Source organism: Triticum aestivum, chromosome 2B (genome assembly GCF_018294505.1).
Source record: "Triticum aestivum cultivar Chinese Spring chromosome 2B, IWGSC CS RefSeq v2.1, whole genome shotgun sequence".
NCBI classification, from domain to species: domain Eukaryota; kingdom Viridiplantae; phylum Streptophyta; class Magnoliopsida; order Poales; family Poaceae; genus Triticum; species Triticum aestivum.
Window position 1 is genome coordinate 630,532,580 of NC_057798.1, and position 22,598 is coordinate 630,555,177.

General features: G+C 46.0%; 2 protein-coding genes across 4 annotated transcripts; one reads left to right on the plus strand and one right to left on the minus strand.

Moving 5' to 3' along the window:
• Positions 1-783: 783 nt before the first annotated feature.
• Positions 784-4,246, minus strand: LOC123046398 (putative F-box/FBD/LRR-repeat protein At5g22610). Of its 3 annotated transcripts, none has more exons than XM_044469759.1 (5): positions 4,105-4,246; positions 3,059-3,993; positions 2,431-2,586; positions 2,146-2,347; positions 784-1,041 (listed from the first exon to the last, which is right to left on the minus strand). In XM_044469759.1, the coding sequence occupies exons 2-4, from the start codon at positions 3,911-3,913 to the stop codon at positions 2,153-2,155; spliced, it is 1,206 nt and encodes a 401-aa protein (XP_044325694.1). In that variant the 5' UTR covers positions 3,914-3,993; positions 4,105-4,246; the 3' UTR covers positions 784-1,041; positions 2,146-2,152. The 3 variants fall into 3 exon arrangements, with proteins under 3 accessions (XP_044325694.1, XP_044325695.1, XP_044325696.1); XM_044469760.1 differs by having other exon boundaries at positions 2,123-2,347; XM_044469761.1 differs by lacking the exon at positions 784-1,041 and adding an exon at positions 1,051-1,427.
• A 15,275-nt stretch (positions 4,247-19,521) lies between these two features.
• On the plus strand, positions 19,522-20,690 carry LOC123041819 (aquaporin TIP2-3). The gene is made up of 3 exons (XM_044464379.1): positions 19,522-19,738; positions 19,821-20,071; positions 20,169-20,690. The coding sequence occupies exons 1-3, from the start codon at positions 19,612-19,614 to the stop codon at positions 20,535-20,537; spliced, it is 747 nt and encodes a 248-aa protein (XP_044320314.1). The 5' UTR covers positions 19,522-19,611; the 3' UTR covers positions 20,538-20,690.
• Positions 20,691-22,598: the final 1,908 nt, after the last annotated feature.

Sequence of the window (22,598 nt, forward strand, 5' to 3'; positions counted from 1 at the left end):
GCTGCAATGGAGCGATCCGGCGCTCCCTCCCGATGTTGCAATGGAGAGCTCGCCGTCGCTCCCAACGCTGCAATGGAGTACTCAACGGAGGTCTCAAAGCTGCGATGCATCTCACCGGAGCTGCAATGGAGCTCTCCGGTGCTCCCTCCCGGTGTTGCAAGGGAGAGCTCACCGGCGCTCCCGACACTGCAATGGAGCGCTTACCGGAAGTCTCGGAGCTGCGATGCATCTCACCGGAGCTGCAATGAAGAGCTCGCCGGCAGTGTCCCGGTGTTGTGTTGAAACGGCTAGGTGGCGTTCTTCCTAGGAGGGGGGCATGTGCTGCTGGAGAGCGATGTAGGATCCCGCAAGAGGCCAAATCGACTGTCATCATGGTGCGCATCTAATGGCCCTGGAGGCGGCTTATGTTCCCACAAATCAGTCGAATGATTTGTAGCACTCGCCATTCTATTATGCGGTTCAACACATATGCCTTGTCACCGGTTCTATCTATCCTGTCTTAATGGTGATTTTTTGTTCCAGCCACCACCGTCATGATAACCAAATCAGAGGGCTCGCTATCAAATTCTTTTAAATTTCAACGATAAAATCAATAAAACTAGGCTTTGTCACAGACATAAAGGCTGACTGGCTGAAGGTCGTCTAAAGAAAGCAAGCTCCAAAGCATGTTCCATGATCCATCACAGCCAAGCAAGCCCCAACAAGGAAACGGTGTTAGAACGTTCATCACTACGAAGACGAGTTCTCTTTGGCAGCTCACACAGTTGGACACAAGCCATCATAAGACCCCAAAATAGCAACATGCGTTTCTGGACAGTCAACATTCATCAGGAATACATCACAGGCAAGCAACAACAATGGAAGCTCACATTGCAACATGCGTTTGGAAAGAAGGAGAGTTCACTCATTGAGGTTTCCAAACAGGACAGCCAGCATTCATCGTAAATCCATGAACAGTGCAAATCTTCTCAATTTCCTCTCTTGGAAGACAAATCTTCGCAGCTCTGTTTCCTTTCAGAACATTACAAGCATAACCGAAACCTGCATGAGTGAATGGCAAAGTTCACTGACTTGATGAGGGACTGGAGCACAGGAATTATCATTGCTATGACTTCAGTCAAACTTCTAATTAACACACAGAATTCGTGGTTCACATCTTTATGACCTCATTCATGGCACCACAAGCAAACATGATTATCTTCATGACAGAGGGTTGCCAAATATTCAAACAATTAGGTGCATTATAAGAGACTGCAAAATAATCCAAGATAATCAAGACAAGTTATCTTGCAAAACCATTCACGGATTTACGGCAGACAGCTACATCATGCCCATAATAAAGCTTTGATCGTTACGTTTCCAAATAATCAAAGAAAGTTGGAAAGACCAGCAGACCGCATCTTCTTACCTTTAGCTGAGGCTGGAACCTGTGCACACAAAATTAGAACTTGTACAAGTATTCAAACAACACAATCAACTCGGGAGGATTATCAAAATATATGGGATATTTTGCAGAATATAATAGTTCATTTCGACCATCAGACAGCTTTTGCATAAAAATGGAAAGTTTTCATGGACAAGGGCACCCATACACTACAGAGCAGGAACCATAGCTCAAGTGAAGAATAAGATACTCAGACGTTAGTTTTCATAAGTGGAATCCGAATGGCAGCAAATTCAATAAAAATGAGTGCAATATTGTAAATTAACCCAAACTGATATGGTATAATTTTGGACAGGTTTTACCAGTTAGATAAATGTACTACACTGTTTCTCACGAATGTAGTTTCTATGTTTCTTCCACATACATTCAAATAAATAATTAGTTATTTCAAGTTCGAGGTTCTCTTTTGCCCCGTTTATAAGTAAAACTACACTGTTTTTCACGAATGTAGTTTCTACGTTTCTTCCACATACATTCAAATAAATAATTAGTTATTTTAAGTTTGAGGTTCTCTTTTGACCCGTTTATAAGCAAAACTACACTGTTTTTCACGAATGTAGTTTCTATGTTTCTTCCACATACATTCAAATAATTAGTTATTTTAAGTTTGAGGTTCTCTTTTGCCCCGTTTATAAGTAAAACATGCAGAGGAAAATAGCGTAAACAGAAGAAGCATACACAGTTCGATACTTTTAACTCACATCCAGGTCAGGAACTTGTATTGGCTTGTCGGATATTGACTTTTTCCAGTGATATGCCACAAGCACTCAGGATCTTGAGAATTTTGTTAATTCTTCCATCAACCTTTAAACATTTGATTTCAACCATTTTAAGATGGTCAGATGAAAATGTTCCTTCCAACAAACTGTTATCTCCTTCTGTCACCATTGAAGAATCAAATTCCTAGACAGACAAATCATACTGAGTCAAACAGCCATGTGACGTAATTTTGGTAACACACAGCTATCCATCCACAAAAGATATACCTCAGCAAATTTAAGAGTAACCTTCTCAAGATTTGGCGAGTGTTGGATAAAATGAATCACAGCACTGAGGTCAGCATGCAAACACCAGTCGTTGAGTATCAAAGTCTTTAACATGGGAAATGTCGGGCGGCACTTCAAATCTCTTTGAAAAATGAACTACACAACATGCAAATAATCGAGATCGAGTAAGCCGGCTGGTTCCTTTATGTACAGAATGAGACCAATCATTTCGGTAGAGAACTAGAGATTGAAATTTCCATAGTAACTAGAAGCAAATAATGGAAAAGATTTGTAGCATGTATATATTTTGTGTGTCAAAAAATTTCTATATATTTGTCATAGTAAAGGTACCATTTTGGAATTAGTATAAGTTAATGACAATTATCAAATTACAAAAAGATCAGATCATGAGGGGATTCCTGAACCAGTTTCGAGTAACTACATAGATTGAAGACAATGAATGTGACTGCACTAAAATTGACTGAATTATGATGTTGGTTGATAATTTCTGGTACGGAAATAAGTATGACAGTTTGAGAGCATAAACTGGGTACATGCACGTTAGTTGATGGTATGGTTCTTGATATAACATAAGAAGACAAAATAAAGGGGTTGCAAGCATACATACCGCATCATTATAGGAAGCTAACAACTCTAGGTGTTTGGCTCGAGACAAACCCTGGAAGAAGTAGCTACTTCCGCGTTGAGCAATGAACTCAAAATGAAAATGACAACCAAAGCATGGATCATCATCAAGACAGCCTGACACAGGACACCGATCCTCAGAAAACTCCCCAAGATCAACAACCGCCGTTTCCAATGATGGCAAGCTTTCAAGTAATGGAAGTCTACCAGCACAATTAATTAATTCCAAGCGAACAAGATTCGGTAAGGTTACTTGAGTACGATGCCACATGGAGAGTTCACAGCAGACCATACTCAGCTGTCGCAAGGATGGAGACAACATTTCAGCAGCATGTGTGACGCACTGCTCCATCTTAAGGTCCACTAGCACTGGACAGCCCGAGAAATCAAGAGCGCAGCGGATGCAATGGAGCTCTAGCCCAGTGAGGTGCTGGGAGAGTAGAGGCTCTGGATATTCAGATAGTTGCTCGGGAAGCATGCGGAAGTTGGGGTTGGTGTCCGTGAAACTGCACCGAAGGACCCGGACATTGCAGTCTAAAGCAGACTGCAGGCTCCAGCGATACACATGCTGAAAGGACGAGATGGAGTTGAAACCGAACTCCCTGTCGTCCAGATCGAACTCACATGACTCCAGTGGGCAGTCTGAGTGGCGACGGAGGAAGAGCAGGCGGTCTACGAACTGATTGAACTTATCGGCGCTCCCGAAGTCCCCGACGGCGGTGATGCGGAGACCGGGCGCAGATGTCCAAAAGTGGCGCCAGCGTGGGGAGAGCACGCACGTCCGCACCGCCTCGTGCGCCGGCAGGAACGAGATGACGATGGGAAGGACGTCGTCCATCTCCGCCGCGGACGGTGCTTCGCTGTTCTTGAGCTGCTTCCTAGGGGAGCATTCCGTCGAGCAGGTGGGGTGCGTCCTCGCTACAGAGCACGGACAGCCAAGGGAAAAGGTTGAGATAAGTGGAAGGCCGGAAGACGGAGGTGCCGGAGAGCGAGGTAGTCAGACAGGAGAGGAAGGGAGGAGCCGCTCACCTGCGTCGCGTTAGTCTTCGCCGGTTCGCTCGCCGGAGGTTGGCAGACTAGAACCGCGACGGGGTCCTCGGGTCCGTCGGAGAGAGGAAGGACTGTGTGAATGGCGAGGCGAATGGATGGGCTGTAGGCCGATGTTACTCTGCGTTGGGCTAGCCAAAGATTTGCCGGCATTCTGAGTATACCTGGCCAAACGGGCCGGCCCGGCCCGGCACGGCCCGGCCCATCGTAATCGTGCCTGGCCCGGCACGGCCCGCCAGGGCACGATTATTATACGGGCCGTGCCGTGCCGGCCCGTGTGCTGCGCCCCCAGGCCCAGGCCCGGCCCAGTTAGTAAACGGGCCGGCACGTTGGCCCGTTTAGCACGGTGGGCCGCATATTTTCAGCCTGTTATTTGACGCACTGAGTGTTTTTTAGCCTATTTTTATATATTGGGCCATATATAGATGTATAAAAAAATAAAAAAAACATAATCGGGTCGTGCCGTGTCGGCCCGCGTGCCCAGCCTCCAGGCCCAGGCACGGCCCAGGGCGTGCCGCGTGCCGGGCCCGGCCCGTTTAGCCCGTGTCGTGCCTGGCCCAAGACGGGCCGTGCCGCGCGTGCTCACGGGCCGACCCGAAAAAAAGGCCCATTTGGCCAGCTATAATTCTGAGGCTGTTTTCTCCACACACACACACACACACACATACAAAGAGGTAGTTCTTCTAAAAAAGGTGGTAGTTTTTTTTAAATTTTTATTGCTTTTTAATCCATCTTTTTTTTCTAAAAATGTGATGCCAGGTTTTAAGCATAGCAAATTGAATGTTTTTATGGCACATTTAGTTGGCATAAGGTGTTGAAAATATTAGCACCTTTTCTATTAATTCATAAGGTGTTGGCAAAAGGTTGAGATAAGTGGAACCGTGGAAGGCCGGAAGATGGAGGTGTCGCAGAGTCAGACAGAAGAGGAATGGAGGAGTCGGTCACCTACGTCACGTTGGTCGTCGCCGGTTCACTCGCCGGGGTATGGCAGACGAGAAAGGCGACAAGGTCCTCTGGTTCGTTGTTGGAAATATGCCCTAGAGGCAATAATAAAATGGTTATTATTGTATTTCCTTGTTCATGATAATTGTCTATTATTCATGTTATAATTGTATTGACCGGAAACCGCAATACATGTGTGAATACATGATACATCTCCAACGTATCTATAATTTTTGATTGCTCCATGCTACTTTATCTACTGTTTTAGGCCATATTAGGCTTTATTATCCACTTTTATATTATTTTTAGGACTAACCTATTAACCGAAGGCCCAGCCCAGATTTGTTGTTTTATGCCTATTTCAGTGTTTCGAGGAAAAGGAATATCAGACGGAGTCAAAACGGAACGGAATCAACTGGAGAAGTTAATTTTGAAAGGAAACCAACCTGATGGGCTTGGAGTGCACGTCAGGGGAGTCCCGGGCTGCCCACGAGGGTGGGGGCGCCCCCCTGGGTGCGCCCCCCTACCTCGTGAGCAACCCGGAGGTCCACCGACGTACCCCCTGCACCCATATATACCTACGTACCCTAAAACTTCCAGAACAGAAGATAGATCGGGAGTTCCGCCGCCGCAAGCCTCTGTAGCCACCAAAAACCAATCGGGACCCTGTTCCGGCACCCTGCCGGAGGGGGATCCCATCACTGGAGGCCATCTTCATCATCCCGGTGCTATCCATGACGAGGAGGGAGTAGTTCACCCTCGGGGCTGAGGGTATGTACCAGTAGCTATGTGTTTGATCTCTCTCTCTCTCGTGTTCTCTCTCGTGTTCTTTTATGGCACGATCTTGATGTATCCCGAGCTTTGCTATTGTAGTTGGATATTATGATGTTTCTCCCCCTCTACTCTCTTGTGATGAATTGAGTTTCCCCTTTGAAGTTATCTTATCGGATTGAGTCTTTTTATGAACACTAGATGTATGTCTTGCCGTGATTATCTGTGGTGACAATGGGATATCATGTGCCACTTGATGTATGTTTTGGTGACCAACTTGCTGGTTCCATCCATGAACCAATTGCCTAGGGGTTGGCACACGTTCTTGACTCTCTGGTAGTAGCTTTGGGGCACTCTTTGAAGTACTTTTATGTTGGTTGGATGAATCTGAGATTGTGTGATGCATATCGTATAATCATACCCACGGGTACTTGAGGTGACAATGGAGTATCTAGGTGACATTAGGGTTTTGGTTGATTTGTATCTTAGGGTGTTATTCTAGTACGAACTCTTTTATAGATCGATCCGAATAACTTTGTGGTGGTTTCGTACCCGACCATAATCTCTACGTTTGTTCTCCGCTATTAGTGGCTTTGGAGTGACTCTTTGTTGCATGTTGAGGGCTTGTCATATGTTCTATCTATGTTATTATTGTTGAGAGAACTTACACTAGTGAAAGTATGAACCCTAGGCCTTGTTTCCTACCATTGCAATACCGTTTACGCTCACTTTTACCACTTGTTACCTTGCTATTTTTATTATTTCAGATTACAACAACCTATATCTACTATCTATTTTGCACTTGTATCACCATCTCTTCGCCGAACTAGTGCACCTATACAATTTGCCATTGTATTGGATGTGTTGGGGACATAAGAGACTCTTTGTTATTTGGTTGCAGGGTTACTTGAGAGAGACCATCTTCATCCTACGCCTCCTACGGATTGATAAACCTTAGGTCATCCACTTGAGGGAAATTTGCTACTGTCCTACAAACCTGTGCACTTGCAGGCCCAACAACGTCTACAAGAAGAAGATTGTGTAGTAGACATCAATACATAGACCACAACATGTCCCTAGTGAGCCTCTAGTTGACTAGCTCGTTGATCAACAGATGGTCATGGTTTCCTGACCATGGACATTGGATGTCATTGATAACGGGATCACATCATTAGGAGAATGATGTGATGGACAAGACCCAATCCTAAGCATAGCACAAGATCGTGTAGTTCATTTGCTAAAGCTTTTCTAATCTCAAGTATCATTTCCTTAGACCATGAGATTGTGCAACTCCCGGATACCGTAGGAATGCTTTGGGTGTACCAAACGTCACAACGTAACTGGGTGGCTATAAAGGTGCACTACAGGTATCTCCGAAAGTGTCTGTTGGGTTGGCACGAATCGAGACTGGGATTTGTCACTCCGTATGATGGAGAGGTATCTCTGGGCCCACTCGGTAATGCATCATCATAATGAGCTTAATGTGACTAAGTAGTTAGTCACGGGATCATGCATTATGGAACGAGTAAAGTGACTTGCCTGTAATGAGACTGAACGAGGTATTGGGATACCGATGATCGAATCTCTAGCAAGTAACATACCGATTGACAAAGGAAATTGCATACGGGATTGCTTGAATCCTTGACATCGTGCTTCATCCGATGAGATCATCGTGGAACATGTGGGAGCCAACATGGGTATCCAGATCCCGTTGTTGGTTATTGACCGGAGAACGTCTCGATCATGTCTGCATGGTTCCCGAACCCATAGGGTCTACACACTTAAGGTTCGGTGACGCTAGAGTTGTTATGGGAAATAGTATGTGGTTACCGAAGGTTGTTCGGAGTCCCGGATGAGATCCCGGACATGACGAGTAGCTCTGGAATGGTCCGGAGGTGAAGATCGGTATATTGGACGAAGGGTATTGGAGTCCGGAATTGTTCCGGGGGTACCAGGTGATGACCAGTGTGTCCGAAAGGGGTTTCGGAGGCCCCGACAAGCGTTGGGGGGCCTTATGGGCCAAGGGGAGAGGGCACATCATCCCACTAAGGGGCTGGGCGCCCCTCCCACCCCATCTCACGTAACCAGGAGAGGTGGGGGCGCCACCCCTAGGGCAGCCGCCCCTCCCGGCTTTGGGGGCAAGTTTCCTAGGGGGTGGGGGCGCCCAAACCCATCTAGGGTTTCCCCTGTGGCCGCCGCACCTCCCCTAGGGAACCCTAGGGCGCCTCCCCTCCTCCCTTCCCCCTATATATAGTGAGGGAGAGAGAGGGCAGCCGCACCCTTCCCTTGGCGCAGCCCTCTCCCTCCTCCAACACCTCCTCCTCCTCCGTAGTGCTTGACGAAGCCCTGCCGGAGAACCACGAGCTCCATCACCACCATGCCGTCGTGCTGTCGGATTTTTCCCTCAACTTATCCTCTTCCCTTGCTGGATCAATAAGGAGGAGACGTCCCCAGGCTGTATGTGTGTTGAACGCGGAGGCACCGTTGTTCGGTGCTTAGATCGGATTCGGCCGCGATCTGAATCTCTTCGTGAATGACTCCACCGACAGCGTTCTTGTAACGCTTCCGCTTAGCGATCTTCAAGGGTATGAAGATGCACTCCCTCTCTTTCTTGTTGCTAGTCTCTCCATATATTGATCTTGGTGTTGCGTAGAAAATTTTGAATTTTTGCTACGTTCCCCAACAGTGGCATCATGAGCTAGGTCTATGAGTAGTTTCTATGCACGAGTAGAACACAAGTTGTTGTGGGCGTTGATTTTGTTCAATATGCTTATCGTTACTAGTCCTATCTTGTTTTGACGGTATTGTGGGATGAAGCGGCCCGGACCAACCTTACACGTACACTTATGTGAGACAGGTTCCGCCGACTGACATGCACTTGTTGCATAAGGTGGCTAGCGGGTGTCTGTCTCTCCCACTTTAGTCAGACCGGATTCGATGAAAAGGGTCCTTATGAAGGGTAAATAGCAATTGGCATATCACGTTGTGGTTTTGGCGTAGGTAAGAAGCATTCTTGCTAGAAACCTATAGCAGCCACGTAAAAACTTGCAACAACAATTAGAGGACGTCTAACTTGTTTTTGCAGCATATGACGTGTGATGTGATATGGCCAAGAAGGATGTGATGAATGAAATATATGTGATGTATGAGATTGATCATATTCTTGTAATAGGAATCACGACTTGCATGTCGATGAGTATGACAACCGGCAGGAGCCATAGGAGTTGTCTTTATTTATTGTATGACCTGCGTGTCACTGAATAACGCCATGTAATTACTTTATTCATTGCTAAATCGTTAGCCATAGTAGTAGAAGTAATAAGTTGGTGAGACAACTTCATGGAGACACGATGATGGAGATCATGATGATGGAGATCATGGTGTCATGCCGGTGACGATGATGATCATGGAGCCCCGAAGATGGAGATCAAAAGGTGCAAAATGATATTGGCCATATCAAGTCACTATTTGATTGCATGTGATGTTTATCATGTTTATGCATCTTATTTGCTTAGAACGACGGTAGTAAATAAGATGATCCCTCATTAAAATTTCAAGAAAGTGTCCCCCCTAACTGTGCACCATTGCGAAAGTTCGTTGTTTCGAAGCACCACGTGATGATAGGGTGTGATAGATTCTAACGTTCACATACAACGAGTGTAAGCCAGATTTACACACGCGAAACACTTAGGTTGATTTGACGAGCCTAACATGTACAGACATGACCTCGGAACACAAGAGACTGAAAGGTCGAGCATGAGTGGTATAGTAGATACAATCAGCATGAAGATGTTCACCGAAGATGACTAGTCCGTCTCACGTGATGATCGGACACGGCCTAGTTGACTCGGATCATGTATCACTTAAGATGACTAGAGGGATGTCTATCTGAGTGGGAGTTCATCAAATAATATGATTAGATGAACTTAATTATCATGAACATAGTCAAAAGGTGTTTGCAAATTATGTCGTAAGCTCATGTTTTAGTTCTACTATTTAGATATGTTCCTAGAGAAAATATAGTTGAAAGTTGATAGTAGCAATTATGCGGACTGGGTCCGTAAACTGAGGCTTGTCCTCATTGCTGCGCAGAAGGCTTATGTCCTTAATGCACCGCTCGGTGTGCTGAACCTCGAACGTCGTCTGTGGATATTGCGAACATCTGACATACATGTTTTGATGACTACATGATAGTTTAGTAATGTTAAATGGTTTAGAATTGTGGCGCCGAAGACATTTTTGAAACGTCGCAGAACATATGAGATGTTCCAAGGGCTGAAATTGGGATTTTAAGATCGTGCCCACGTCAAGAGGTATGAGACCTCCGACGAGTTTCCTAGCCTGCAAACTAAGGGAGAAAAGCTCAATTGTTGAGCATGTGCTCAGATTGTCTGAGTACTACAATCACTTGAATTGAGTGGGAGTTAATCTTCCAGATGAGATAGTGATGGTTCTCCATAGTCACTGCCACCAAGCTATTAGAGCTTCGTGATGAACTATAACATATCAGGGATAGACATGATGATCCTTGAGCAATTTGCGATGGTTGACACCGCGAAAGTAGAAATCAAGTAGGAGCATCAATTGTTGATGGTTGGTGAAACCACTAGTTTCAAGAAGGGCAAGGGTAAGAAGGGATACTTCATGAAATGGCAAATCAGTTGCTGCTCTAGTGAAGAAACCCAAGGTCGAACCCAAACCCGAGACTAAGTGATTATGTAATGAGGGGGACAGTCACTGAAGCAGAACTACCCTAGATACTTGGTAGATGAGAAGGCTGGCAAGGTCGACAGGAGTATATTGGATATACATTATATTGATGTGTACTTTACTAGTACTCCTAGTAGCACCATGGTAATAGATACCGGTTCAGTTGCTAAGTGTTAGTAACTTGAAATAAAAGGCTACGGAATAAACGGAGACTAGCTAAAGGCGAGGTGACGATATGTGTTGGAAGTATTTCCAAGGTTGATGTGATCAAACATCGCATGCTCCCTCTGCCATCGGGATCGGTGTTAAACCTAAATAATTGTTATTTGGTGTTTGTGTTGAGCATAGACATGATTGGATTATGTCTATCGCAATACGGTTATTCATTTAACAAGAATAATGGTTACTCTGTTTATTTGAATAATACCTTCAATGGTCTTGCACCTAAAATGAATGGTTTATTGAATCTCGATCGTAGTGATACACATGTTCATGCCAAAAGATATAAGATAGTAATGATAGTACCACCTACTTGTGGCACTGCCATTTGAGTCATATTGGTATAAAACGCATGAAGAAGCTCCATGTTGATGGATCTTTTGGACTCACTCGTTTTTTGAAAAGTTTGAGACATGCGAACCATGTCTATTAGTATGTACGCATGAAGAAACTCCATGCAGATGGATCATTTGGACTCACTTGATTTTGAATCACTTGAGACATGCAAATCATACCACATGGGCAAGATGACTGAAAAGGCTCGTTTTCAGTAAGATGGAACAAGAAAGCAACTTGTTGGAAGTAATACATTTTGATGTATGCAGTCCAATGAGTGTTGAGCCACGCAGTGGATATCGTTATGTTCTTACTTCGCAGATGATTTGAGTAGACGCTGAGTATATTTACTTGATGAAGCACAAGTCTGAATTATTGAAAGGTTCAAGTAATTTCAGAGTGAAGTTGAATATCATCGTGATAAGAGGATAAAATGTCTATGATATGATCATAGAGATGAGTATTTGAGTTATGAGTTTGGTATGAAATTAAGACATTGTGGAAATGTTTCACAACTAATACTGCCTGGAACACCATAGTGTGATGGTGTGTCCGAACATCATAGCTGCACCCTATTGGATATGGTGCATACCATGATGTCTCTTATCGAATTACCACTATCGTTTATGGGTTAGGAATTAGAGACAACCGCATTCACTTCAAATAGGGCACCACGTAATTCCGTTGAGATGACAACGTATGAACTATGGTTTAGAGAAACCTAAGCTGTCGTTTCTTAAAAGTTTGGGGCTGCGATGCTTATGTGAAAAAGTTTCATCCTAGTAAGCTCGAACCCAAAATGGATAAATGCATCTTCATAGGTCACCCAAAAAAGTTGGGTATACCTCCTATTTCAGATCTGGAAGCAAAAGTGATTGTTTCTTAAACGGGTCCTTTCTCGAGGAAAAGTTTCTCTCGAAAGAATTGAGTGGGAGGATGGTGGAGACTTGATAAGGTTATTGAACCATCACTTCAACCAGTGTGTAGCAGGGCACAGGAAGTTGTTCCTGTGGCACCTACACCAATTAAAGTGGAAGTTGATGATAGTGATCATGAAACTTTGGATCAAGTCACTACCAAACCTCGTAGGACGACAAGGACATGTACTGCTTCAGAGTGGTACGGTAATCCTGTCTTGGAGGTCATGTTCCTAGAGAACAATGAACCTACAAGCTATGGAGAAGGGATGGTGGGCTCGGATTCCGACAAATGGCTCGAGGCCATAAAATCCGAGAGAGGATCCACGTATGAAAACAAAGTGTAGACTTTGGAAGAACTACTTGATGGTCGTAAGGCTGTTGGGTACAGATGAATTTTAAAAGGAAGACGGACAATGATGGTAAGTATCACCATTAAGAAAGCTCGACTTGTCGTTAAGAGTTTTTCCGACAAGTTCAAGGAGTTGACTACGATGAGACTTTCTCACTCGTAGCGATGCTAAGAGTCTGTTGGAATTATATTAGCAATTACTGCATGATTTATGAAATCTTGCAGATAGGATGTCAAAACATTATTTCCTCAACGATATTCTTGAGTAAAGGTTGTATGTGATACAACCAGAAGGTTTTGACAATCCTGAAAGATGCTAACAAGTATGCAAAGCTCCAGCAATCCTTCTAAGGACTGGAGTAAGCATCTCGGAGTTGGAATATATGCTTTGATGAGATGATCAAAGATTTTGGGTTTATACAATGTTTATGAGAAACTTGTATTTCCAAAGAACTGAGTGGGAGCACTATAGAATTTCTGATGAGTACATGTTATTGACATATTGTTGATCAGAAATGATGTAGAATTTCTAGACAGCATATAGGGTTATTCGAAAAATGTTTTTCAATGGAAGACCTGGATTAAGCTACTTGAACATTGAGCACCAAGATCTATAAAGATAGATAAAAAACGCTTAATAGTACTTTCAAATAAATACATACGGTGACAAGATTTTTAAGGAGTTCAAAATAGATCGGCAAAGAAGGAGTTCTTGGCCATGTTATAAGGTGGGAGTATTGAGAAAGACTCAAGACCTGACCACGGCAGAAAAGAGAGAAAGGACGAAGGTCGTCCCCTATGCTTTAGACGTAGGCTCTACAGTATGCTATGCTGTGTACCGCACCTGAAGTGTGCATTGCCATGAGTCAGTCAAGGGGTACAAGTGTGATCCAGGAATGGATCACAGGACAGCGGTCAAGGTTATCCTTAGTAACTAGTGGACTAAGGAATTTTCTCGATTATGGAGGTGGTAAAAGAGTTCGTCGTAAAGGGTTACGCCGATGCAAACTTTGACACTAATCCGGATTATTCTGACTAGTAAACCGGATTCATATAGTAGAACAGTTATTTGGAATAGCTCCAAATAGAGTGTGGTAGCTGCATCTAGGAGATGACATAGAGATTTGCAAAGCACACACGGATCTTAAAGGTTCAAACCCGTTGACTAATAACCTCTCTCACAAGCGATATATGATCAAACCCCATGTGTGTTGATTCATTATAATCACATAGTGATGTGAACTAGATTATTGACTCTAGTGCAAGTGGGAGACTGTTGGAAATATGCCCTAGAGGCAATAATAAAATAGTTATTATTGTATTTCCTTGTTCATGATAATTGTCTATTATTCATGCTATAATTGTATTGACCGGAAACCGCAATACATGTGTGAATACATAGACCACAACATGTCCCTAGTGAGCCTCCTAGTTGACTAGCTCGTTGATCAACAGATGGTCATGGTTTCCTGACCATGGACATTGGATGTCATTGATAACGGGATCACACCATTAGGAGAATGATGTGATGGACAAGACCCAATCCTAAGCATAGCACAAGATCGTGTAGTTCGTTTGCTAAAGCTTTTCTAATCTCAAGTATCATTTCCTTAGACCATGAGATTATGCAACTCCCGGATACCGTAGGAATGCTTTGGGTGTACCAAACGTCACAACGTAACTAGGTGGCTATAAAGGTGCACTACAGGTATCTCCGAAAGTGTCTATTGGGTTGGCACGAGACTGGGATTTGTCACTCCGTATGACGGAGAGGTATCTCTGGGCCCACTTGGTAATGCATCATCATAATGAGCTCAATGTGACTAAGTAGTTAGTCACGGGATCGTGCATTACGGAACGAGTAAAGTGACTTGCCGGTAATGAGATTGAACGAGGTATTGGGATACCGACGATCGAATCTCTGGCAAGTAACATACCGATTGACAAAGGGAATTGCATACGGGATTGCTTGAATCCTTGACATCGTGGTTCATCCGATGAGATCATCATGGAACATGTGGGGAGCCAACATGGGTATCCAGATCCCGCTGTTGGTTATTGACCGGAGAACGGCTCGGTCATGTTTGCATGGTTCCCGAACCCGTAGGGTCTACACACTTAAGGTTTGGTGACGCTAAAGTTGTTATGGGAAATAGTATGTGGTTAGCGAAGGTTGTTCGGAGTCCCTGATGAGATCCCGGACATGACGAGGAGCTCCGGAATGGTCCGGAGGTGAAGATCGGTATATTGGATGAAGGGTATTGGAGTCCGAAATTGTTCCGGGGGTACCAGGTGATGACCAGCGTGTCCGAAAGGGGTTTTAGAGGCCTGGGCAAGCGTTGGGGGGCCTTATGGGCCAAGGGGAGAGGGTACATCAGCCCACTAAGGGGCTGAGCGCCCCTCCCACCCCATCTCACGTAAGTAGGAGAGGTGGGGGCGCCACCCCTAGGGCAGCCACCCCTCCCGGCTTTGGGGGCAAGTTTCCTAGGGGGTGGGCGCCCAAACCCATCTAGGGTTTCCCCTGTGGCCGCCGCCCCTCCCCTAGGGAACCCTAGGGCGCCTCCGCCTCCTCCCTTCCCCCTATATATAGTGAGGGAGAGAGAGGGAAGCCGCACCCTTCCCCTGGTGCAGCCCTCTCCCTCCTCCAACACCTCCTCCTCCTCCGTAGTGCTTGGCGAAGCCCTGCCGGAGAACCACGAGCTCCATCACCACCATGCCGTCGTGCTGTCGGATTTTTCCCTCTACTTCTCCTCTCCCCTTGCTGGATCAATAAGGAGGAGACGTCCCCGGGATGTACGTGTGTTGAACGCGGAGGCACCGTTGTTCGGTGCTTAGATCGGATTCGGCCGCGATCTGAATCGCTTCGTGAACGACACCACCGACCGCATTCTTGTAACGCTTCCGCTTAGCGATCTTCAGGGGTATGAAGATGCACTCCCTCTCTCTCTCGTTGCTAGTCTCTCCATAGATTGATCTTGGTGTTGCGTAGAAAATTTTGAATTTCTGCTATGTTCCCCAACATTCGTTGGAGAGAGGAGGACTGTGAACTACGAGGTGAATGGATGGGCCTGTAGCCGATTTTCGTCCGCGTGAGGCTAGTCAAAGATTTGCCGAGATTCTGCGGTTGTTTTTCCCAAAAAAGATGAGGTAGTTTTTTTTTCTATTTCTATTGCTTCTTGATTCATCTTTTAGAAACAAAAGGAATATAAATAATACTCTCTCCGATCTATAATGAGTGTTGAGGTTTTAGTTCAGATGAACTAAAACCACCACACTTATTATGGATCAGAGGGAATAATAATTACTAAATTCAATAATCATCTACTCCGCCAAGCGGAACATGGAATATCAATATTTGTATGGTGGTATAAAAAAGTAATGTACTTTTGGTAATAAACACACGATTTTAAAATAAAGCTCGTCCCATAATGTAAGACGTTTTTTGACACTACACTAGAGTCAAAAAATGTCTTACATTATGGAACCGAGGGAGTATATTTTAGTGTTTTTAATTTGAGAGTTTTAAGAGTCCTACTAAAAGATAGTTAGAATAATGACATTTTAGTTTATATACATATAATCATTTATAGCTCATTTTACACACAATGCTTGTCAATGTAATTGTAACCGAACTTGGCAACTGGCATGGCTGTACATGGTGATTAGGGCATGGCCAATGCGTCGCCCCAACCAGGTGCCCCGCAGGCCAGCTAGGTTCGGGTGTCAGGGATGGTTGCCTCGCAGAGTACTAGTGTAGCCTGCAGAAGAGCCGGGTGCTTCCCGGGAAAAAAGTTAGGGAAAAGGAAAAAGGTGGGGATTAGCAGCAGGACATTGTTTATCTCCTGGTAGATGCGTACCTGAATGAGGAAGGGAAAGCAGAATAGATGGAAAAAGTAAGAGAGAGGGAGAAACATGGGACCCATAGGTAGCTGATGCTTCTGTTGGGTGAGAGTTGCATCAAACGATGGCTTCACGTATACGAGCCTACATGGAGGGCATGAGACCACCATCTAGTGATGCTTCCATTGGCCATGCCCTTATGAGGACACCAAGGTGGGGTCGATCGTCAGTACTTTTGGAGCTGGAGAAGCTAACGAGGCAGTGACACCATCTTTATGACAGAAGAAGGACGACGACACATGGGTACACATGAGCGAGGGGCTGTGGAGTTTGGGAGAGGGTATGTGCGGCCAGAAGGAAGAGGTGTGTCGACACTAACAGTGGGTCCCACACGCCTGCTAGAGCCACGGTCGACCTGGGAGGGCCCTTTCTAGAGAGCTTAGTAGTTGTAAAGACGAATAATTTGACATGCCTCTGTAAAAAAAAGGAGAAACCCACACACAACGCAACGAATAATACATGGGAACACATTTTACTTGTTTTGTCTCTGAACTTTCTAAACACACTAGTTCTATTGCTGAGACCTACACCTGCACAGAAACGATTCATGTCACTAAACAACACATATTGAAAAACTTGACAGGGTCCCTTATAGATAAGCACCTTTTAAGGCTTTCACGTCCAAGTGACAACAATGTATCTATATACGCGTCGTTAGGTCTGGCACGCCTCATTTTAGTAGATTTTTCAGGAGTTTCTAGAAATTAGGCAAGACAATGGTTCATACTATACTCTATACACATGGTTAAGTCCACTCCCTCCAGCAGTCACCAGAGCGGCGAATAAAGAGGGGTGGAGATCACCTCCTCGTCAGCGTCGAAAGGAGGGTAGAAACTGCCACTTCTATCGCCAAGGGAAGAGAGCGAAGCAGTTTGTGCCTGAAATGAAACCTTTTCCTTATAGGAACCATAGCACAGAAAAAACATAAAAGTAACATTCACAAGTTTCCCCCTCGCGTCGCCTCCCCTGGGCGACGCCAGGGGCCCCGAAAATCTAGCGCCTCCTTTTGTCGTCGGTGTGGGCCGCGGTGGCGGCGGGCCCGGTGCCGAACGCACCTGGGGCGTGTGGATGCTGTGGATCCCATCTGAGGCGGCAAGGGTGGCTCCTCTCGTGCGATCCGAAGGCGGCGGCTGAGGCGGCGACCCCAGGCCGTGCGGCGGTGGCTGGAGTACCATAGCCGATGGAACGGCGACCCTGAATGGACGGCGGCGGTGGCAGCGTCCCATCCGATGAGGTGCGCTATTCTGGTCGGGATGGTGACGGCGGTGACTGCAGATCCAACGCCCCGATCGGACCTGCCGGCGGGAGGCCTTCTGCTGCCCGGCGGCGCGTGGAGGGGCCGGTGCGGAGATGCCGGATCTCCTTCGGAGTGCCGACGGAGACGTGCCTCTTCGTGGCAAGGTTCCGCTTGGTTCCAGCCAGCCGCGAGGTCGGGAAGACGTGGCTTCCGGTGAAAATCGCGCCTGACTGCGGTCTTGGCGGACGATGGCAGCGTCTCGGACGTCGTTCCCTTCTCGAGGCATCGTCATTGCAGGTCACGTCAACCTGATCCGGAAGTTCTGGGGGAAACCCTAGATCTGGGTCTACCGGATCGGACGATGACGGCGCCTTCGGTGTCGTTCTCCCTCTTGGTGGCATCGTTTTGGAGCAAGTGCTGGTTGGAGGGGACAAGAGGAGGAGCGTTGTTTCATCTTGCCCATTGATGACGGCGGATCTCGGCGGCGTGGCGTAGTGGAGACTCAACGCCCGATGAGCGAAGATGGATTCGCGCAGGAGGGTGACGCTGTCTGGCGTCGTGGTGGCGTCGGCGGCAGCTAGACCGGGCAAGGTAGATGCAGCAGTACAGCTCTGAAGATGGATTGGTGGCAGGTGGCTACGACGGCCTCATTCTCGGAAGGCGTCCTGGTTGAGGAGCACGCCGGACTGGTGGGTGCCCATACCCGGCAGGCGTCCTGGTTGGGACCTCAGGTCTTAGATGTTAGGTTTGGCTGCGAGGTCTGTTTGGTATTAGACCCAGACTATCAGCGTCCCTTCATCAACTGGATAGGAGTAGCGACAGATATTGCTTAGACGGTGGCTTTAGTCTTACTGTTGTATGACTTTGTAAGGTCTTGTGTCAATAATTAATAAAATGGTCGTATGCATCATCCAGATGCATAGGCCGGGGGTCTTCCTCCTTTTCTAAAAAAACAAGTTTACGGTCAAAGTACGAGGCCTCCTCCTCCCCACGAGCAACTGCGGCAACTAGGGTTGTCACACCCCCGCCAGCGATCTGCCTCGCCTCTTTTGGCTTTAGGGCCATGGAGGGCTGGTGGATCCCAACCCTTGCTGGTGGGAGGGCTCTTGCTATGTGTTAGGTGTTTTTTAATTTTTTTATGGTTTGTATCCTGCTCATGAAGGCGATGCGATGTCGCTCGCTAAATATGGAATAAGGTTCTTCCCAGCAAGCCTCTGCTCCGGCAGTGTGTCTAGCACCGTCGAAGGGCGTGTGGAGGTGTGTCTCCGACGAACCCTATGGGATTTGATGAATGATTGTCTTCGGTGGATCTGTATGGACCAATATTCATTCATCTGTATTCGTGTGTCTACAGGTTGGATCATTCTGGTCCACGCTTCTCTTCATTGGCGACAGTTGTTGTTTTGGTCCTTTGGGGACTTGGCACAACAACTTCGTGTCTGTCTACTACAATAAGATTTGACTAGCTCCGATGCGGGAGGGGCGATGATAGCGACACGTCTTCAGCTCGCTATAGTGCTTGTAGTCGTCGCTAGGTGGTCTACGGACCTAGATGTAAGGTTTCTCTTACTTCTATTGCTCTTTGTACTGGGATGATGCTTGATGAATCGATCAAAATGTTTTCCTTGGAAAAAAAACATTCACAAGTTTTATAAATCATTAAAATGATCTCACCTAATTTCAATAGACGAAAGGACACAACCTTACATAGAAAACAGTTCATCAGCCGTGCCAATGCACCGCCAATAATTTGTTTAGAGCAGGGGCTTCTTTCTCCACACTGTCTTGTGGTGTATCATAACATGGCTCCTGCCTAAACAATTGCAACAAACACAAAGTTTAGCAAGCAGAGTGGTTGGTCGGCCGAAATCAACAACAAAATAACATTAATGCTTACATCATTAAACTTGTGGTGATCATTTAGCACCGCCCATGATATTGTAATGCGTGTTTTAGGCAGGGCATATGGGGCCATCAGTGCCATCTCACGTTTATAAAAGGAGCGCCTAATCAGAGGGAAGGTCATCCATCAGTAGTACTGTGATCAGAGCAGAGTTCGAACTCTTTAGCTTGAAGACCTCGCTGAGAAAACAGTCGAGTACAAGATGGTGAAGCTTGCATTCGGAAGCTTCGGCGACTCGTTCAGCGGCACGTCCGTCAGATCCTATGTCGCGGAGTTCATCGCCACCCTCCTCTTCGTGTTCGCCGGCGTCGGGTCCGCCATTTCCTACGGTGAGTGTCTCCTGCTAGCTGGTGATCTGCTCTGCGCTTCTGGCTTACTCCATCGCTTACCAAAGAGGGTCTTCTTGTGCAGGGCAACTAACGCAGGGTGGCGCGCTAGACCCGGCTGGCCTTGTGGCAATCGCCATCGCCCATGCCTTCGCCCTCTTCGTCGGTGTGGCGATGGCTGCCAACATCTCCGGCGGCCACCTGAACCCCGCCGTCACGTTCGGCCTCGCCGTCGGCGGCCACGTCACCATCCTCACCGGGCTCTTCTACTGGGTCGCCCAGCTGCTCGGCGCCACCGTGGCATGCCTCCTCCTGCAGTTTGTCACCAACGGCCAGGTTGGCGTTCAACTCAGTACCTTTTACGAACACGTCTGCAACAAATCTTTGCACGTCACACGTGAAAAGTACTTACTGGCTTCTATGTACGGTGCAGCCTATGCCGACGCACGCCGTGTCCGGGATCAGCGAGGTCGAGGGCGTGGTGATGGAGATCGTAATCACCTTCGCGCTGGTGTACACGGTGTACGCCACGGCGGCCGACCCCAAGAAGGGCTCCCTCGGCACCATCGCGCCCATGGCGATCGGCTTCATCGTCGGCGCCAACATCCTCGCCGCCGGGCCCTTCAGCGGCGGCTCCATGAACCCGGCGCGCTCCTTCGGCCCGGCCGTGGCGGCCGGCAACTTCTCCGGCCACTGGGTGTACTGGGTCGGGCCACTCATCGGCGGCGGCCTCGCCGGGCTCGTCTACGGCGACGTGTTCATCGCCTCCTACCAGCCGGTCGGCCACCAGGACTACCCGTGAAGCGCACGGATCCGAACCTAGCTTCCTGGGCTCTTGGCTCGTTGCTGTTTCCCCTTGTGTGAATTTCCCTTTTCGATTTTAATCCACCTCAAAAATGTAAAAATGTAAGACAACCACTCGATCTTACATGAACGGTTCTGCGTTTTTCCGAAATCTTCTATACTACTTATAAAAGAGCAAACATAATTTTTTTTAAGTGCATCCCATAAAACGTACACGGATACATTACCACCGCATGATTAGTCCCACTAAACTTAATCTAACGGCTAGCCTTAACCTAATATGTTCTCTGTGTGCACTTAGCAATTTACATTGACTGACCGTATTCCACCGTGATCTATACTACTTATAAAAGAGCAAACATAATCTTTTTTAAGTGCACCCCACAAAACGTACACGGATACATTACCACCGCATGATTAGTCCCACTAAACTTAATCTAACGGCTAGCCTTAACCTAATATGTTCTCTGTGTCCACTTAGCAATTTACATTGACTGACCGTACTCCACCGTGAAGGAAAATATGAAGTCCACGCCTGGTCAATTAGGAAACTATAATCACAGACACATCCTATTAAGAAACTAATCACAGACGCATCTAATTATTAGGAAACTAATCACAAACGCATCCTATTATTAGGAAACTAATCACGGGTGCATCCTATTATTAGGAAAATAATCACAAGCGCATCCTATTAGGAAATTAATCACGAACACATCTAATTATTAGGAAACTAATCACGGACGCATCCTATTAGATAACTAATCACGAACACATCTAATTATTAGGAAACTAATCGCGAGCGCATCCTATCGTCTCCTATCAGGGAATCGCGATCGCGAGTCGCCTGTCGTCACCAGCCCACCACCCACGCGAGCCACAACGGGAGACATGCGAAGAGGAGATGCGGCTTCCTCCGAACACGCACACGTGCCGTCGCCGCCTTCGTCTTCTGCCTGGAGGGCAGGTCACTCTTCTACTGACTGCAACAACTTCGCATCATACAGAGAGACCAACCATGTTTCTCCGAATATCTTGAATCATGATCCTTATGACTTCATCTCTACTACTTATAAGAAGTACATTTTTTCATTTGACTATTTTCCTGACTTGGGAGGTAAGGTATGTTTTATCCACTAGAGTTGCTAAAATTGGAAGCATATCTGCAGTTTTTTCTTTCTAAACCGGCATTTGTTGGCCCTTTTTTGCCACTGTTATTCTTACAAGTGGTAGCCTACGTATCATTATTACTACGAACTTAGAGGATATTTGTTATATTGTCAAAATTTTAGAATGTTGAGCCCTTAAAGAAATGTGTAGTACTCAAGTAACTGTTCCAAGTTGTCATATTAATGCTTTTGTCCAGTGATTAACAAGTATAATTACGCAATTTATCAATGTAATTTTTATTTGGTTGACATGTTCTATTTTCATAATAAAGTAAGTCACTTTTCTTGCTTCCAGACATTACAACACTTGTGGTGTAATAGTAGAATCGGATGGTCCAATTAGCATTTTTTTGTCTTGTTTCACAGCTGATTCTATGGAGTCAAGACATCTCTACACTTCTCTATGTGACAATGGTTTCCTCTTTTCAACAAACCATAGAGGTCTCTTCCTACTATTGTGTGGTTGACACTCAATTGTAACAATAATTCTTGACTGGAGTTTGTTGGCACTGAAACGGTTCCTTAGCTTGTCCTAAGTGACATTTTCATGTGTGATTATACTTGCATAAATGTGTGCATATGGAAAATCATGATGAATCTTCTGAATAATTTTGAGTTTTATACATTGGAAAAAGTGGGTGGTCTTTTAATACAAGAGACATGTTGATTAAGGAGAAACGATATTTCAAATTATTTGTATGAGTTGGGAATAAGAGATTGTGTACTTTATAGGGAAATTTCAAATTTATGAATAAATTGTCTTGTATTAAGTATAGTATAATGTGTTAATCCAAATAGACGCGTGTTGCACGTGCACACTTATTAGTCCAAATAGACGTGCGTTGCACGTGCATATTTACTAGTTGTGACAAATTCGTGGAGGCCCCTCA

Bases quoted from the DNA above. Each gene is read 5' to 3' on its own strand.
- LOC123046398 (XM_044469759.1), bottom strand. From the start codon at position 3,913: ATGGACGACGTCCTTCCCATCGTCATCTCGTTCCTGCCGGCGCACGAG. The intron at 2,587-3,058 runs GTATGTATGCTT...CATGTTGTGTAG, and splicing joins TAGCTTCCTATAATGATGCG to TTCATTTTTCAAAGAGATTT. The intron at 2,348-2,430 runs GTATATCTTTTG...TTGTCTGTCTAG, and splicing joins TTACTCTTAAATTTGCTGAG to GAATTTGATTCTTCAATGGT.
- LOC123041819 (XM_044464379.1), top strand. From the start codon at position 19,612: ATGGTGAAGCTTGCATTCGGAAGCTTCGGCGACTCGTTCAGCGGCACG. The intron at 19,739-19,820 runs GTGAGTGTCTCC...CTTCTTGTGCAG, and splicing joins CGGGTCCGCCATTTCCTACG to GGCAACTAACGCAGGGTGGC. The intron at 20,072-20,168 runs GTTGGCGTTCAA...TGTACGGTGCAG, and splicing joins AGTTTGTCACCAACGGCCAG to CCTATGCCGACGCACGCCGT.